Source organism: Lingula anatina, chromosome 6, assembly GCF_051362555.1.
Source record: "Lingula anatina isolate TDL-2025a chromosome 6, LinAna3.0, whole genome shotgun sequence".
Classification (NCBI taxonomy): Eukaryota; Metazoa; Brachiopoda; class Lingulata; order Lingulida; family Lingulidae; genus Lingula; species Lingula anatina.
The window spans coordinates 14802887-14819542 of NC_141772.1; the positions used below are offsets into that span (position 1 = coordinate 14802887).

A 16656-nucleotide genomic window follows, 5' to 3' on the forward strand; every position below is an offset into this window, starting at 1 on the left:
CGGTATTGGGGTCTGGGTGTGGCACTCATTGCAATGCACCCTTGTCTAAAAATGGCAAAATTAAATGCTAATTATCTACCCTACGGAAGGAGTTATGGGAAAAATTTCTATAGACGGCTTTCCAAAAGTCATATGTGTTGATTTCAAATATACCCTTGGATTTGACCTTTGACCTTTACTTCAAGGTCAAATGGGCCAAAATTTTCAAAAAAATGAAATTTTTTACGAAAAAAATTTTTTTTGCCCTGTTTTTCAGACACCACACAGACTTAACCAATAATATTATTGGAAGGTGTTACCCTTCAGGTCATCTTTCATCTCCATGAATTTGGGGTCAATCGGTGCATTTTCACGGGAGTAGCGGCCATAAGATACCGAAACTGAAAACTGTCTCTAATTCGGGAACCGTTAATGCTAGAGACCCATTCTTTTTTGCATTTTGTAGAGCATGTAAAGCCCAACACTGGAGGTGGTCTCCGTTTTTTTGTATTCCATACGGTTTTCGAGTTACGCTGTATCAAAAAGTACATATTGGTGGTAAAAGCAAAATGTGCAGTACGGTAATGGATAATAAATTTTGAACTCTGGAAAAATAAAACATAAGGCTTGGCAAAGCAGACAACTTGTGTTCAAAAATGACATTATTTCATCAAATTTGAACTTCTGAAACTTCAGAGCACCTCCTATTTCAAGAATTTTGACCAAAATGACATTTTCTTTATTTTAATTAATTTTTTCTGTACGAAATTTAAGGCACATTATGGTAACTCCAAAATTATAACATTTAGTCCCTTATATCTCCAAAACTGGCAGAGATAGGTCCATAGTTACTATTGAACTTGAATAGGAAGTCATATACTGGCAATCTTACTATGACCTTGAAAGTGACCTTTGACCTACTTTTCACCATGAACTGAACTTTGCAAATTTTTCTTCCCTTTTATCTCCAAAACTGGCAGAGATAGGTCCATAGTTACTATTGAAGTTGAATAGGAAGTCATATACTGGCAATCTTACTATGACCTTGAAAGTGACCTTTGACCTACTTTTCACCATGAACTGAACTTTGCAAATTTTTCTTCCCTTTTATCTCCAAAACTGGCAGAGATAGGTCCATAGTTACTATTGAACTTGAATAGGAAGTCATATACTGGCAATCTAAATGTGACCTTAAAATTGACCTTTGACCTACTTTTCACCATAAACTGAACTTTGCAAAATTTGCTTCCCTTTTATCTCCAAAACTGGCAGAGATAGGTCCATAGTTACTATTGAACTTGAATAGGAAGTCATATACTGGCAATCTAAATGTGACCTTAAAATTGACCTTTGACCTACTTTACACCATGAACTGAATTTTGCAAATTTTGCTTTCCTTTTATCTCCAAAACTGGCTGAGATAGGTCCGTAGTTACTATTGAACTTGAATAGGAAGTCATATACTGGCAATCTAAATGTGACCTCAAAATTGACCTTTGACCTACTTTTCACCCAACTGAACTTTGCAAATTTTGCTTCCCTTTTATCTCCAAAACTGGCAGAGATAGGTCCATAGTTACTATTGAACTTGAATAGGAAGTCATATACTGGCAATCTAAATGTGACCTTGAAATTGACCTTTGACCTACTTTTCACCATGAACTGAATTTTGCAAATTTTGCTTCCCTTTTATCTCCAAAACTGGCTGAGATAGGTCCATAGTTACTATTGAACTTGAATAGGAAGTCATATACTGGCAATCTAAATGTGACCTTGAAATTGACCTTTGACCTACTTTTCACCATGAACTGAACTTTGCAAATTTTGCTTTCCTTTTATCTCCAAAACTGGCAGAGATAGGTCCATAGTTACTATTGAACTTGAAAAGGAAGTCATATACTGGCAATCTAAATGTGACCTTAAAATTGACCTTTGACCTACTTTACACCATAAACTGAATTTTGCAAATTTTGCTTTCCTTTTATCTCCAAAACTGGCTGAGATAGGTCGGTAGTTACTATTGAACTTGAATAGGAAGTCATATACTGGCATTATAAATGTGACATTAAAATTGACCTTTGTCCTACTTTTCACCATAAACTGAACTTTGCAAATTTTGCTTCCCTTTTATCTCCAAAACTGGCAGAGATAGGTCCATAGTTACTATTGAACTTGAAAAGGAAGTCATATACTGGCAATCTAAATGTGACCTTAAAATTGACCTTTGACCTACTTTACACCATAAACTGAATTTTGCAAATTTTGCTTTCCTTTTATCTCCAAAACTGGCTGAGATAGGTCGGTAGTTACTATTGAACTTGAATAGGAAGTCATATACTGGTATTATAAATGTGACATTAAAATTGACCTTTGTCCTACTTTTCACCATAAACTGAACTTTGCAAATTTTGCTTCCCTTTTATCTCCAAAACTGGCAGAGATAGGTCCATAGTTACTCTTGAACTTGAATAGGAAGTCATATACTGGCAATTTACTGTGACCTTGAAATTGACCCTTGACCTACCTTACGAAGAACTTAAATTTGATTGTACCATATATATTTTTTGCAATAGTTTAAAAATTCTTGTTGATTGCATTTTTACAGCTTGTCAAGCACAAAACTGGTGGCTATGTCCCTTATTTTGTGTATGTGGGGGTCTATACGAATGCGCTTGCTCCAGCTGGTGGTACAATATTCGGAGGCGGTATCGCCTCTCTGATCCTCTAGTATTATATTTATTTTTAACAGATTCCCGAATTTCATATCAGCTGACAATAAGGGAAGAGGTGTTCTAGTCAAGACCAGGGAAAATTTATTTCCATACGATTGTGTGTGATGGTGCTGTTGATGCAGGTGTGACTGAACAAGAGATGGTGTTTTGTAGAGTCTTGGATACTGTTTACCCTAGAAACCTTTCTCATAGCAGACAAATTCTGGAACAATACTTTTTTCAAGTATTAAACAGGATGGGCTTTGACCCACAAGACTTCCACTGAGAGTGGCCTGCATTTAAAGAGCACATAGATAGGTGGCATGTTTATAGTGAATAAAAGTAAAGATATGTGTATGGATTTGTTTCAAGGCTAGGAGACCAGACAAAGATTAGAATACATACAATAATGCTAATTGAAATTGCCTTGTTCACCCTGTCCACTTCACAGGTGGAGAGAGGATACAGTGCTCTCTAAAGAATCAAATCTGACTGGAGGTCATGTTTGGGGATTATTATGCTTAAGTTAACCAAATTTTGACAGCAGTTTTATAGGGGCCAAGTTTTGATGATCATTTAGTCAAAGAATCTATCAACCACTGGGTGGCAGGGTGACACTCTGGGAAAACGGCCCAATTTTGAACTTGAAAATTGATTTAGTTTTCTGATTGTCATATCCAGCAGGTAAATGACCTGGCCATTGAAGGTTCTAAGGAAATAAAAAAATTGAAACATACTCTATACTGAAGTTTTCTTTTTTTTTTTTAATTTTTAATGCATTTTACTTTGTTATGTATTTAATTACAAATTATATTCAAGAATTTTCAACCGGGGATGATCTTAATTGTATGTCAGTTTTGGCAAAGGTAATATTCATAACTTGCTGGGGCAGGTGCTTCTCCTGCCTTCAGAATAGACAGATCAAGTTGGCCAACGAGTTTATTGGAACCTTGTTATCTGCTTTAATTTTAAAGGCAAAAAGTTTCCAAAAAACTTTTAACAAGGTCAGTGCATATTCATGAGGCTGAATGAACATTTCCCAGGAACAGTGCTTTAAGGACATGAATTTTAAATGTTTACTTAGTTTTGTTTATCACACAGATTTCAATATTTTGCATTTTTAAAAACAGAAATGTAAATTTTAAATAGATTAGGGATATTTTTAAAAATTATAATTGGAAGGGTCTAATTTTAAATAGTTTAATATGTAAGAGACAAAAATAGTACTAGTAAATAGAAATAAATCTTGAGCAGTAAAATAAGAGAACAAGGCAGAAGTGCAGATCTTAATATAATGATTAAACCGGTGTTGAATGATTTTTTATCAAAACCCTTTCAGGCTTTAAAAAGTACAACCTGGTCATAGGCCAGTACTTCTTTGTAAATATTTATTCAATTAAAAAATCTTGTTTTATTTATAACTAGATCTAGCAATATCTTTCTATATTGGTCAAAATTCACACTGGATTTCTTGTGGATTGGATCATGTTTTAAGAATGAAGTATATAACTCTTGGAATATTCTGGCGGTATATATATTTTATATATTTTTTTATATATATTATATATATATTTTTTATATAAATAGAATATTTAAGAAAACTTGTAGTCTTGCTAGGTCGGGCCAGTGCTTCAGGTTGGTCACGTGACGCTATAAATTATGATGAAAATGGGGTTCCATTTTTGTCGTCGTTTTGGAGATGCTATATTTCCCCACACAAAATGGGCAAAATTGTAGGAGACATACCTTATGATATATCATTTAAAAGTTTATGATTTCGTCTTTCTGAAGAATATAAATGTTTGATAATATTTCGCGTTTCCTGCGATACATAGTCACAGTAACCTACTGCACTTGAAAAAATCGGTTTTGCCAACTTTTACACCGACTTCACGGGATTATCAACACTTTGCCAACCAGATGGGAGCCGAACGCAACATATATTTTATATCAATACGAAGCCCACTTGTTTAGCTTTTAGAATTTATATAAAACGCTGGTGATATAAACATTATAGCAATTTTGTTATAATTTAAACGCCCCAATGTTATACGCTTCAAAAATGCGAGTGTTTGGCGTCGCGTTCACCTCGCGCTTAAAAAAATGGACAAAGCTGAATTCACAAAATATATATACCGCCAGAAAGCGAGTTTAACCGGCTTTCATGATTTAGTTTTTAAAAATTTGTACAATTTAAACTTCTTATAGAAATCTTTACATATAAAATTTCGGACACCTGAAACGGGACACCATTTGCAATCACCCGCGTGGATAAATCTTCCATTTTACCGTTCTGAATCTATGTTTTATGACAACTAACCTTAAAATAGCGAATCCCTAGATATTCCCGCTTCTTTTTATATATCTATCGTTTAATCACATCAACTGTTGACAAAAATACACATGAAAATACGAAGAGCTGAAAAGTCGTCCATTTTCACTCGATTTTGCTGAAAGTAGTGCGAAAATGGCCGTCGCTTCAGACAGTGTGCACGCGCAGCTCGGAATCTGCGGACAGACTGATCAATGTCTTCCCATAATACAATGGCAATTGTTGATGTAACAATCATCAATATCTTCCCATAATACAACAGCAATAGTTGATGTAACAATCATCAATATCTTCCCATAATACAACACCAATTGTTGATGTAACAATCATCAATATCTTCCCATAATACAACAGCAATTGTTGATGTAACAATCATCAATGTCTTCCCATAATACAACACCAATTGTTGATGTAACAATCATCAATGTCTTCCCATAATACAACACCAATTGTTGATGTAACAATCATCAATATCTTCCCATAATACAACAGCAATTGTTGATGTAACAATCATATCTTCCCATAATACAACAGCAATTGTTGATGTAACAATCATCAATATCTTCCCATAATACAACAGCAATTGTTGATGTAACAATCATCAATATCTTCCCATAATACAACAGCAATTGTTGATGTAACAATCATCAATATCTTCCCATAAAACAAAAACAATTGTTGATGTAACAATCATCAATATCTTCCCATAATACAACACCAATTGTTGATGTAACAATCATCAATGTCTTCCCATAATACAACACCAATTGTTGATGTAACAATGATTATTGCCTTCCCATAATACAACAGCAATTGTTGATGTAACAATCATCAATATCTTCCCATAATACAACAGCAATTGTTGATGTAACAATCATCAATATCTTCCCATAAAACAACAACAATTGTTGATGTAACAATCATCAATATCTTCTCATGATACAACACCAATTGTTGATGTAACAATCATCAATGTCTTCCCATAATACAACGGCAATTGTTGATGTAACAATCATCAATATCTTCCCATAATACAACAGCAATTGTTGATGTAACAATCATCAATATCTTCCCATAATACAACACCAATTGTTGATGTAACAATCATCAATATCTTCCCATAATACAACACCAATTGTTGATGTAACAATCATCAATGTCTTCCCATAATACAACACCAATTGTTGATGTAACAATCATCAATGTCTTCCCATAATACAACACCAATTGTTGATGTAACAATCATCAATATCTTCCCATAATACAACAGCAATTGTTGATGTAACAATCATATCTTCCCATAATACAACAGCAATTGTTGATGTAACAATCATCAATATCTTCCCATAATACAACAGCAATTGTTGATGTAACAATCATCAATATCTTCCCATAAAACAACAACAATTGTTGATGTAACAATCAACAATATCTTCCCATAATACAACACCAATTGTTGATGTAACAATGATTATTGCCTTCCCATAATACAACAGCAATTGTTGATGTAACAATCATCAATGTCTTCCCATAATACAACACCAATTGTTGATGTAACAATCATCAATGTCTTCCCATAATACAACAGCAATTGTTGATGTAACCATCATCAATATCTTCCCATAATACAACAGCAATTGTTGCTGTAACAATGATCAATGTCTTCCCATAATAAAACAGCAATTGTTGATGCAACAATCATCAATGTCTTCCCATAATACAACAGCAATTGTTGATGTAACAATCATCAATGTCTTTCCATAATACAACAGCAATTGTTGATGTAACAATGTCTTCCCATAATACAACTGAACAGCAATTGTTTTATGTCACAATGATCAATGTCTTCCCATAATACAACAGCAAATGTTGATGTAACAGTCATGGTAAATATCTTCTCATAATACAACAGCAATTACTGATGTTACAATACTCTGCTTATTCCCATAATACAGCAGTATTTGTTGATGCATCATGTTTAATATGTTTTCATAATACAATAGCAATAAATAATAACAGTAGCAATTGTTAAATTTATAAATCAATGTAATTACAGCTCCCTTTACCCAGTTGCAATATCATGAATACAAAGAAATATCATCTTTGTCAATATAATATTTTATCCACTTTAATCCTTCCTATCCACTGAGCACTGAATCTTTTCTTAATAAAAATACATAGACCTACCTTGTTGCTTTTCATAGGCACTTTGCTCATTAATTTCTCCAGCACATTTGTTGTCTTAGGTTTCCCCCCAGATTCTGGACCACTTTCTTCTGGCTTCTCAGATACATCTGCAAGTCAGTGAAAGAAATGAGTGACATTTTGACAAATACGTTACAACTGCTAAATAAAATAAATCCTTAAACAAAACAAGGCAGCAAAGCTGTCAAATGTACAGACAAAAAACAGAAAAAAAAAAGATGCAAAAGAGGTCATTTTGTCAATTTTGATGCAACAATAAATAATGCTTATAATAGCAGTCAGTCAACACTGATTTTTCATTATGCACAACAGGTAACATGGTCAATAACAGGAGCAGATCCAGAAATATTTTTGACAGTATTCTAAAGTATCTTTATTGATCCATCTTCCATTTTGATGGTCTTCCAAAAGAAAAAAATAGATACCCATCAATATAAAAAATCTAACTGTCTTCCAGGAGACCCAGAAGATGGTCTCAATCCACCCCTTCAATAAGATTATAGTTTCATGACCATGAGAGTTAAAATTCACATGATGAAAGTCCCAATATAAGAAAAATGATGACAGTGCATAAAATAATATTACTAGTGTTTAAAGACATGAATACCAATACAACTGCTTACGTGGAAATACAGAAATTGTGCAGAGCCTCAGGTGGATGGGAAAGTCACATCTTAAAAATGCCAGTGTTGGAGAAGAAATTAAAAAGAAAACAACAAAAATATAATCTAATGAAGCTGCTATTCAGTGCTTCCTTATTATGGACACTGTTATCTAGCAGAGAGCTTAACCTTTGGGAGTTTACAGGGAAATATCAACAAGTGTGATTTATGAAATCTCATTTAATGGCCACTTAATCAGGCAAATGAGTTTATAGCACTAAACTTAGCCTAGTGAATACCCAAGGGGAATTTACAGACTGACCACACAAATTTGTCCCATAAGACACAGCTTAAGAAAAGCACAAAACAATAATGCACAAAAATAGGAGACTGCCAATTCTGATGCAATAGTACATTATGTTTAACTGCACAGTCAATATCAAATTTTAATTATGCAGAACAGGTAACAACGACGAAAGTAAAAGCATAAGGCTTCAGGTCCATCAAAGTTCAAATTTACAATTAGAAAGAGCCAGAATGAGAAAAATGAAAATTTAACACAAAATTGCATAAATTCAATGATAAATGATAACCCAATTGAGCTGGCTTTCTAATTTGAACTGCATGCCAATCCTAAAAATCATACTTGTAAGTTAAACATAATAATAAGTAACACAGTTTTCTTTCCATAATGTTTGCAGAAGCAGTACAAAAATATTTTTGTCAATTTTGATGTAACATTACATAATAATTTATAGAATAATGATCACCAATTTTTTATTATTGACCATTCGGCTTCATGTCCATGGGAGTTCTGAGTCCCACAATGAATATGCCAAAAAGATAATAATGAATATTTCACTAAAATGTATAAATTCCAGAAAAAGAAGCCAATTAGACTGCTTTTCCAACTTTTTTTGAAAAGTTGAGTCGTAAGTAACATGATTTTCCCATAATGGTCATCATGGCAGCAACACCAAAAATTATGTTTTCTTCTATTTTGATGCAACATTACATAATGTTTAACAGCATAATGACCATCAATTTTTAATAATAAAATATTAGTATCATGGATATTCAGAAAATGTGACTAGCAAAGGTCTTCAAGCCCGTGGAGGTTCTAAGTCACACCTTGAAAATGCCAATAAATGAATAATTAAATTTTTACAAAAAACTGTTTAATTGCCAGAAAAATTTACCAAACAGACTGCATTGCCTACTGAAGCTATATTTTAGTCCCATGTATCTTTCCTGTAAGTTTGAGAACAGTGAGTGATATGATTTTCCTTAAATGATCATCATGGGAACAGTGCCCAAAATAGGGGTTTCTTCAAATTTTGATGCAATATTACATAATGTTTAACAGCATAATGACCATCAATTTTTAATAATAAAATATTAGTATCATGGATATTCAGAAAATGTGACCAGCAAAGGTCTTCAGGACCATGGAACTTCAAAGTCACATCTTGAAAATGCCAAAATGTAAACAAGACAGCACTTTTCTGAAATGGGTTTATTTCCATTTTTAACACTTTTTTAACATAAAACAAAATTAACAATTAACTGCCATTTTTATATGACCAACTAATAAAATTGATGAGATGGGGAAAATATCAATAGAACAGTGTTAAATGTCCAATTTCCTCCATCTAAGATTCTGAACATAGTGGATGATTGAATATGACAAATTGCAATGATATGTGTTTATTTCCAGTTTTGACACTTCATTACACAATACATGATAACAAATTTACCATCATTTTTACATGATCAACTGACAATGTTGTAAAGATGCAGGAAATGTCAAACAAACACTTTTATGTATCTTATTAGTTCAATAATGAGACTATTAACATGCCTAAGAATTGAATCTGAGGAAATGTAAAAAAAAAGAATAACTTCTAAAATAATGGACCGATTATGCTGATTTTCATACTCAACCTATGTTTTAGTAAGATTGACCACTCTTGTGAGTAAAATGACAATTTGCCTATCTGTTTTTCCTATATTGTATTATCAGTGTTGTATATATGCTAAAAAAATGAAAAAACAGCATAACTTCTATAAAAGTGGCTCTATCATGCTGTTTTTCAAACTTGACCTGCGTATTATGAAAATTCATCAGTTCTGTAAGTTTCAAGCCAAAAGGTAAAATGGTATTTCACATATCGTGTTATCGGTGCTGCATATATGCTGAGAAAAGTGAAATAAAGATGCAAATAAGTGAAAAATTAAATTTTCACAAAAAACTGTTAAATTGCCAGAAAATTTTACCAAACAGACTGCGTTGCCTATTGAAGCTGTATGTTAGACCCATGTTTCTTTCCTGTAAGTTTGAGAACAGTAAGTGACATGATTTCCCTCAAATGGTCATCATAAGAGCAGTGCCCAAAATAGGGGTTTCTTCAAATTTTGATGCAACATTACATAATGTTTAACAGCATAATGACAATCAAATGTTATTAATAAAATATTAGTAACATGGACATTCAGAAAATGTGACAAGCAAAAGTCTTCAGTATCATGGAACTTTAAAGTCACACCTTGAAAATACCAATATGTGAAAAATTAAATTTTCACAAAAAACTGTTTAACTGCCAAAAAAAAAAAAAAAAAAAAAAAAAAAATACCAAACAGACTGCATTGCCTACTGAAGCTGTATTTTAGTCCCATGTTTCTATCCTGTAAGTTTGAGAACAGTAAGTGACATGATTTTCCTTAAATGGTCATCATGGAAGCAGTGCCCAAAATGGGGGTTTCTTCAAATTTTGATGCAATATTACATAATGTTTAACAGCTTAATGACCATCAATTTTTAATTATAAAATATTTGTATCACAGATATTCAGAAAATGTGACTAGCAAAGGTCTTCAGGCCCATGGAACTTCAAAGTCACGCCTTGATAATGCCAAAATGTAAACAAGACGGCACTGTTCTGAAATGGGTTTATTTCCATTTTTAACACTTTTTTTAACATAAAACAAACATTTTACTGCCATTTTTATATGTCCAACTAAGAAAATTGATGAGATGGGAAAAGTATCAATAGAACAGTGTTAAATGTCCAATTTCCTCCATTCTGAGCTTCTGAACATAGTGGATGATTGAATCTGACAAACTGCAATGATATGAGTTTATTTCCATTTTTGACACTTTATTACACAATACATGATAACAAGTTTACCATGTTTTTTACATAATCAACTAACAATGTTGTAAAGATGCAGGAAATATCAAACAAACACTTTTAGGCATCTTATTAGTTAAATAATGAGACTGTTAACATGCCTAATAATTGAATCTGAGGAAATGTGAAAAAACAGTATAACTTCTTAAGTAATGGCCCGATTATGCTTATTTTCGAACTCAACCTGTGTTTTAGTAAGATTGACCACTCCTGTGAGTATAATTACAATTGGCCAATCCGTTTTTCTTATATTGTGTTATCAGTGTTGCATTTATATTGAAAATAGTGAAAAAACAGCATAAATTACCTAAAAGTGACCCGATCATGCTGATTTTCGAACTTGACCTGCGTATTATGAATATTCATCAGTTCTGTAAGTTTCAAGTCAAAAGGTAAAATGGTTTTCCACTTATCGTGTTATCGGTGCTGCATATATGCTGAAAAAAGTGAAAAAACAGCATAAATTCCCTAAAAGTGACCCGATCATGCTGATTTTCGAACTTGACCTGCGTATTATGAATATTCATCAGTTCTGTAAGTTTCAAGTCAAAAGGTAAAATGGTTTTCCACTTATCGTGTTATCGGTGCTGCATATATGCTGAAAAAAGTGAAAAAACAGCATAAATTCCCTAAAAGTGACCCGATCATGCTGATTTTCGAACTTGTCCTGCGTATTATGAATATTCATCAGTTCTGTAAGTTTCAAGTCAAAAGGTAAAATGGTTTTCCACTTATCGTGTTATCGGTGCTGCATACATGCTGAAAAAAGTGAAAAAACAGCATAAATTCCCTAAAAGTGACCCGATCATGCTGATTTTCGAACTTGACCTGCGTATTATGAATATTCATCAGTTCTGTAAGTTTCAAGTCAAAAGGTAAAATGGTTTTCCACTTATCGTGTTATCGGTGCTGCATATATGCTGAAAAAAGTGAAAAAACAGCATAAATTCCCTAAAAGTGACCCGATCATGCTGATTTTCGAACTTGACCTGCGTATTATGAATATTCATCAGTTCTGCAAGTTTCAAGTCAAAAGGTAAAATGGTTTTCCACTTATCGTGTTATCGGTAAAAGTGCACGGCGACGGCGACGGCGACGACGACAGCGACGACGGCGACGACAGACGCAGATGATGGCTATATGTACAGACACATCTGTGTCTGTACATAATAAAAATTGCATATTTCCTAGCTAAATGAGTACCTTTTATGCCATTGCACCTGAAAAAGAAAAAAAAAAAAAAGAAAATGACAGCCAAAACCACTAATCATATGCATTACTGGTAATGTTTTTCACAACTTTCTGCAATATGTTCAACATTTTTCCCCCTCTCAAATTTACTTATAAAGTTCTGTCACCCAGTGTGCAGTCCTCTAGGTTCAAATTGTCTTAACTATCATGTACAACTGAAACACTGTACATCTGAAACATCAGCTAGCATAGCATTCTGAAGAATCTACTCAATTAAACAGACACTAATCACTGTCAATGATTCTATATCTAGTCCATCATATTGTAATATGTATTGCTCTGAACATCTCATTCACATAGGCTAAGCATAAAATAGCTAGCAGTAAACTTAATATCCACTCAAATAGGTTGCATTATAAACTTAAAGTTTAGAATAAGGATAGAAAAGCCTATACACACCTACCAGTGCTGCACTTGTAATATACAGGCTACAAATATACATATTCATATATAAATAGTTCATGGCATATATTGGAGATATGTCACGTCTTAATAGTGAGCATAACAAAACTGCCCTAATTAGAACACTTTACCCTATATAATCATTGCAACATTTGTTGTACCTTTCTTAGAAAAGAAATTCCTCTCCAAGGAATGGTACTTGTTGTCTGTTGATGACCTTGACCTTGTCATTGGTGGGTATCGCATCACCCCATCATAATGTTGGCCTGGAGTAAAGTAACACTTAGCGCAAAATGTCAGAGATGGGAAGGAAAGTTTTCAATTAGTTTAGGTATCAAATTCAAAAGTTTTTCTATTGCCTAAGGTTTTTATCAATCTGAATTTAATTATTTCTATATATAAAATATCTTATATATCTTTATATACAAAAATTCATATAACCTTTGACGAAACCTGACAGATATGTTATACACTTGCAAGATTTTACAAACTATAGTCTAAATTAATTTTTCATATATCAAAAAAAAAAAAAAACATGCGTCAGGACAACATTTAAATAATACAGATTGCGATAAATTCACCCAACATGTGTGCACATGATACAACAAAAAGTGATGTATTTTGGAACAAGAAAGCAAAACATTTCAGGGTCTGAAAAAATGTCAGTGTCTTAAAACTGTGCCCATAAGTGCACCATTCAGGACTGAGATTAAATATTTTTTTAATATATTAAGGGAGGAGACAGATATTTACTTGCATTACTTCATGTACATAGCTGAAGCCTTTAAAATTTGCAATTTATCAAGTTGTAATAAAATTTTTAATCTAGATCCTCATACTTGGAAGACTGTAAAGGATGCTGCATGCTATTTTTTTAAACATTTTTGATAAACCTTGTATGAATTACCACTAGATTAAGTCCATTATACCATTGTGAACAATATCATAAACATCACAAAGTTATTCTTGATCTAAATAAATTCCTTTTACTTTGTACAGGGAAATTGTCATTCATGAATAATATACCTTTAAATCTATTTATATCTACATCATTTCATTATCATTTTCATTATTATTATTTTCTCTAATTGACTGTTTAATAACAAAAAATCAATTTACACAACTACACGTAACAAATAATGTCATTCCACTTTGTTTAGTTCCCAACATGCTAGATGCAAGAACTCACAAAATTTCTGCAACACAAAGAATTAGTTCAAATCAGAGCAGCACTGGAGATGTGAGTTAAAAAATGTGTCCTTTACCAACTAAAAGTCTAACTAATAGCCAAATCATGCTCACTAAAAATACACTCACAAATTTATACACATACACACACATATATATATATATATATATATATAATAATCTACACATAGCACAACATGTACATAGTCATATATTCAAGGATTAGTAGAATAAGTAGAATTCCAAGAGGATGAAGTTCTATTAGTAAGTCATCTTATAACGGCAATAACTTATGCCAAAAAACAGCTAATAATAAACTATTCTAATATTGTGCTTTTTATAATAATCATAAGTGATGAAGCAAAAAAAAAAGCAATAATTAGTTAACTAACGTTTTTTTTCAATGTTGACAGCCATTCAACAGTATGTATTTATTCTTTTCAAAAATTTTATAAGATTTAAAAAAAAATTTTCACATTGGCTGCTTTTATGCCAACCAATTTGGTCCACCAGAATTTATAAGGGTTAAAATAACTAAAATAGTAATTCTGTTCTTCTTTTAATGGATTCAAATAAGAGAGCAATAAACCCCAAGAAATGAACCTTATATTAAAAAAAACTTGACAAAAAATGAAATTGCAAAAATTAATAAACATTTTAATGCTATTGTTTTCTAATGAATTTCTAATTTGAATTCAAGACTGCATGACTAAAAAGGTCTATAAGTCCATAGATAGTCCACAATTGCATATACTTTTATATATGTTTTAACTTTTTTACCTGGGCAAATAAAATTTAAAACATGAAATTATCATTTTGCAAAAGAGGCATTGAGAAATCATAAAATATCATTTTTACATACAATGTATGTCCTTGACTCTTTCACCTGCGTAAATAAAAATAACAACATAAAAATAATCAAAAGCATTTGGTAAAAGAGGCATTGAGAAACCATAAAATATAAAATCTGGATATACAAAAAAAAAAAAAAAAAAATCATGCAAACACCACCAGTGGCATGCACTAAACAATGAACCCGAGTCCATGAATTAATACCTCTGGTACGTGGTAGCATGTACGCCTCAGGTGTTTTTATTGGCACCGGAGGCGGGCAGGAATATTTCTCTGCCCAAATTTTATCATCCCAACTACGCCTTTTATAACTTTTTACTGAAATGGTGGATAAATATTAAATAAAGGTTAGAAATATTGTATTTGTTTTTTCTGTGTGTGCGAATGAAATACACTGTAACAGTAAGAATAATAATCTTGCTGAAATTTTTTTCTCAACTTCTCCTGTCACTAATACTGCCCATATAGTGCAGACATAAAAATTTAATGACATTCAGAATATTACAAAAATTGTCATTTTTGCAAATCTATGGATTTTAGTTCTAACAGGCCTAGGTTGTCAATAAAATTGAACCAAATCCCCTACCAAGTGCAACACAAAAATACAGAAAAATATTCACAATCTTGATAACAAATAACCCTCAAAAATACTTTTCCCTCTCCTCTTTAAGCAAAAAATGATGAACCTGTGCATTTACAAAAGCCTCTATCATCCTCCATTAATGTTTCCATCAGCGCAGTTGCAAAATTATTTTTTTTAAAGTTAATATTTTTATGACACACATGTAGCTGATCAAACACTCACACATTACCTTGAGAGACGTCCAAAAATGCTCCTTCAGACTTTGTCGGAATAGGAGGGGGTTTATCATCATCTTCACTGACCGCCCTGGCACGCTGTAATGTATTGAAATGCTAGTTTTAAATCTACACGTTCAAAATGAAATGTGTAACCCTCATATTCAAAACCAATATATTAATACACTGCCAAAAAAAGAGCAATGCTAATTTTCAGTCATTTGTAAGGACATTATAACCATAAAAATGATTTCTAACAAAAAAAGAAAAAAACCAACAAATTTTAAACATAGTTCAGAGAAAATACTGAAACATAATAGTAGTGAGCATTTTAGGCACTGTATAATTAATTTATCGAATATCTAACAATGTATATGACATTTCTTTTCAAATCACCTGGAATGGCTGTTTCACCTCCGTAGGTCTGTTTTCCCTACTGCCAGGGGGGTTAACATCTGAAAGAACAACCACAAAAGTTTCATATTAAGTCTCATTGTACTATAAATACAAGTCACATCAATAATTATACTAGCTTTTTATTTTGTCTTACAAACTGTCACATGTTTCCAACTCATATATGTCAAAACTAGCTAGCTATAGAATGTATAGAATATATGCTGCCCCTGACTCCACACTGCCATATAAAATATTATTTTAATAAGTTTTGAAAAATTACAGAAAAGATGGATTTATAACCTGCTATCCACAATAAATGAGATTTGCTGCCAAAAAAAAAAAAAAATTACTACAATTTATACCCAACCATTTTGTATAAACTCAATCCTGAAATGATCTCATCTCCTAAGATTGGGGGATTGTTTTCAAAGATATTCAAAACCATATTTTAAAATGAACCAACTTGTTGGTTTGTGAAGGACAAAGAACTGCCAGTTTCTGTATTCTGGTTGCTCAAAATGATTCCTCTTCATATTGAACTTCCTGGTACCGTAATTATTATAAATCCTTTCAATAGAAATGTTATGATTTCTATCTTTTGAAATTCTTATGTAATTTTGTTATATGCTGGAAAAACTGCAGCTTCTTCTTCAAAACCAAATATCCCATATGCCACAAAAGTTTCACAGGATTCAAACTAATGAAAATGCTTCACAATGAAATTCTCTTGCAAGTAACAATTGCCAATT

The 16656-nt window shown here is 32.3% G+C and overlaps 1 protein-coding gene across 6 annotated transcripts in view; it reads right to left on the reverse strand.

Annotated features, from left to right (window-relative positions):
* LOC106170987 (uncharacterized) overlaps positions 1-16656 on the reverse strand; it is a 37321-nt gene that overhangs the window by 9185 nt on the left and 11480 nt on the right. For 3 of the 6 annotated variants that reach the window (XM_087014619.1, XM_087014617.1, XM_087014616.1), the window contains exons 12-16: positions 15908-15966; positions 15526-15610; positions 14918-15031; positions 12835-12939; positions 7210-7316 (exon numbers count right to left, since the gene is read on the reverse strand). In XM_087014619.1, the coding sequence (XP_086870745.1) occupies positions 7210-7316; positions 12835-12939; positions 14918-15031; positions 15526-15610; positions 15908-15966 (470 nt within the window). The remainder of the gene's footprint in view (positions 1-7209; positions 7317-12834; positions 12940-14917; positions 15032-15525; positions 15611-15907; positions 15967-16656) is intronic. The other 3 variants (XM_087014621.1, XM_087014620.1, XM_087014618.1) reach the window with 2 other exon arrangements.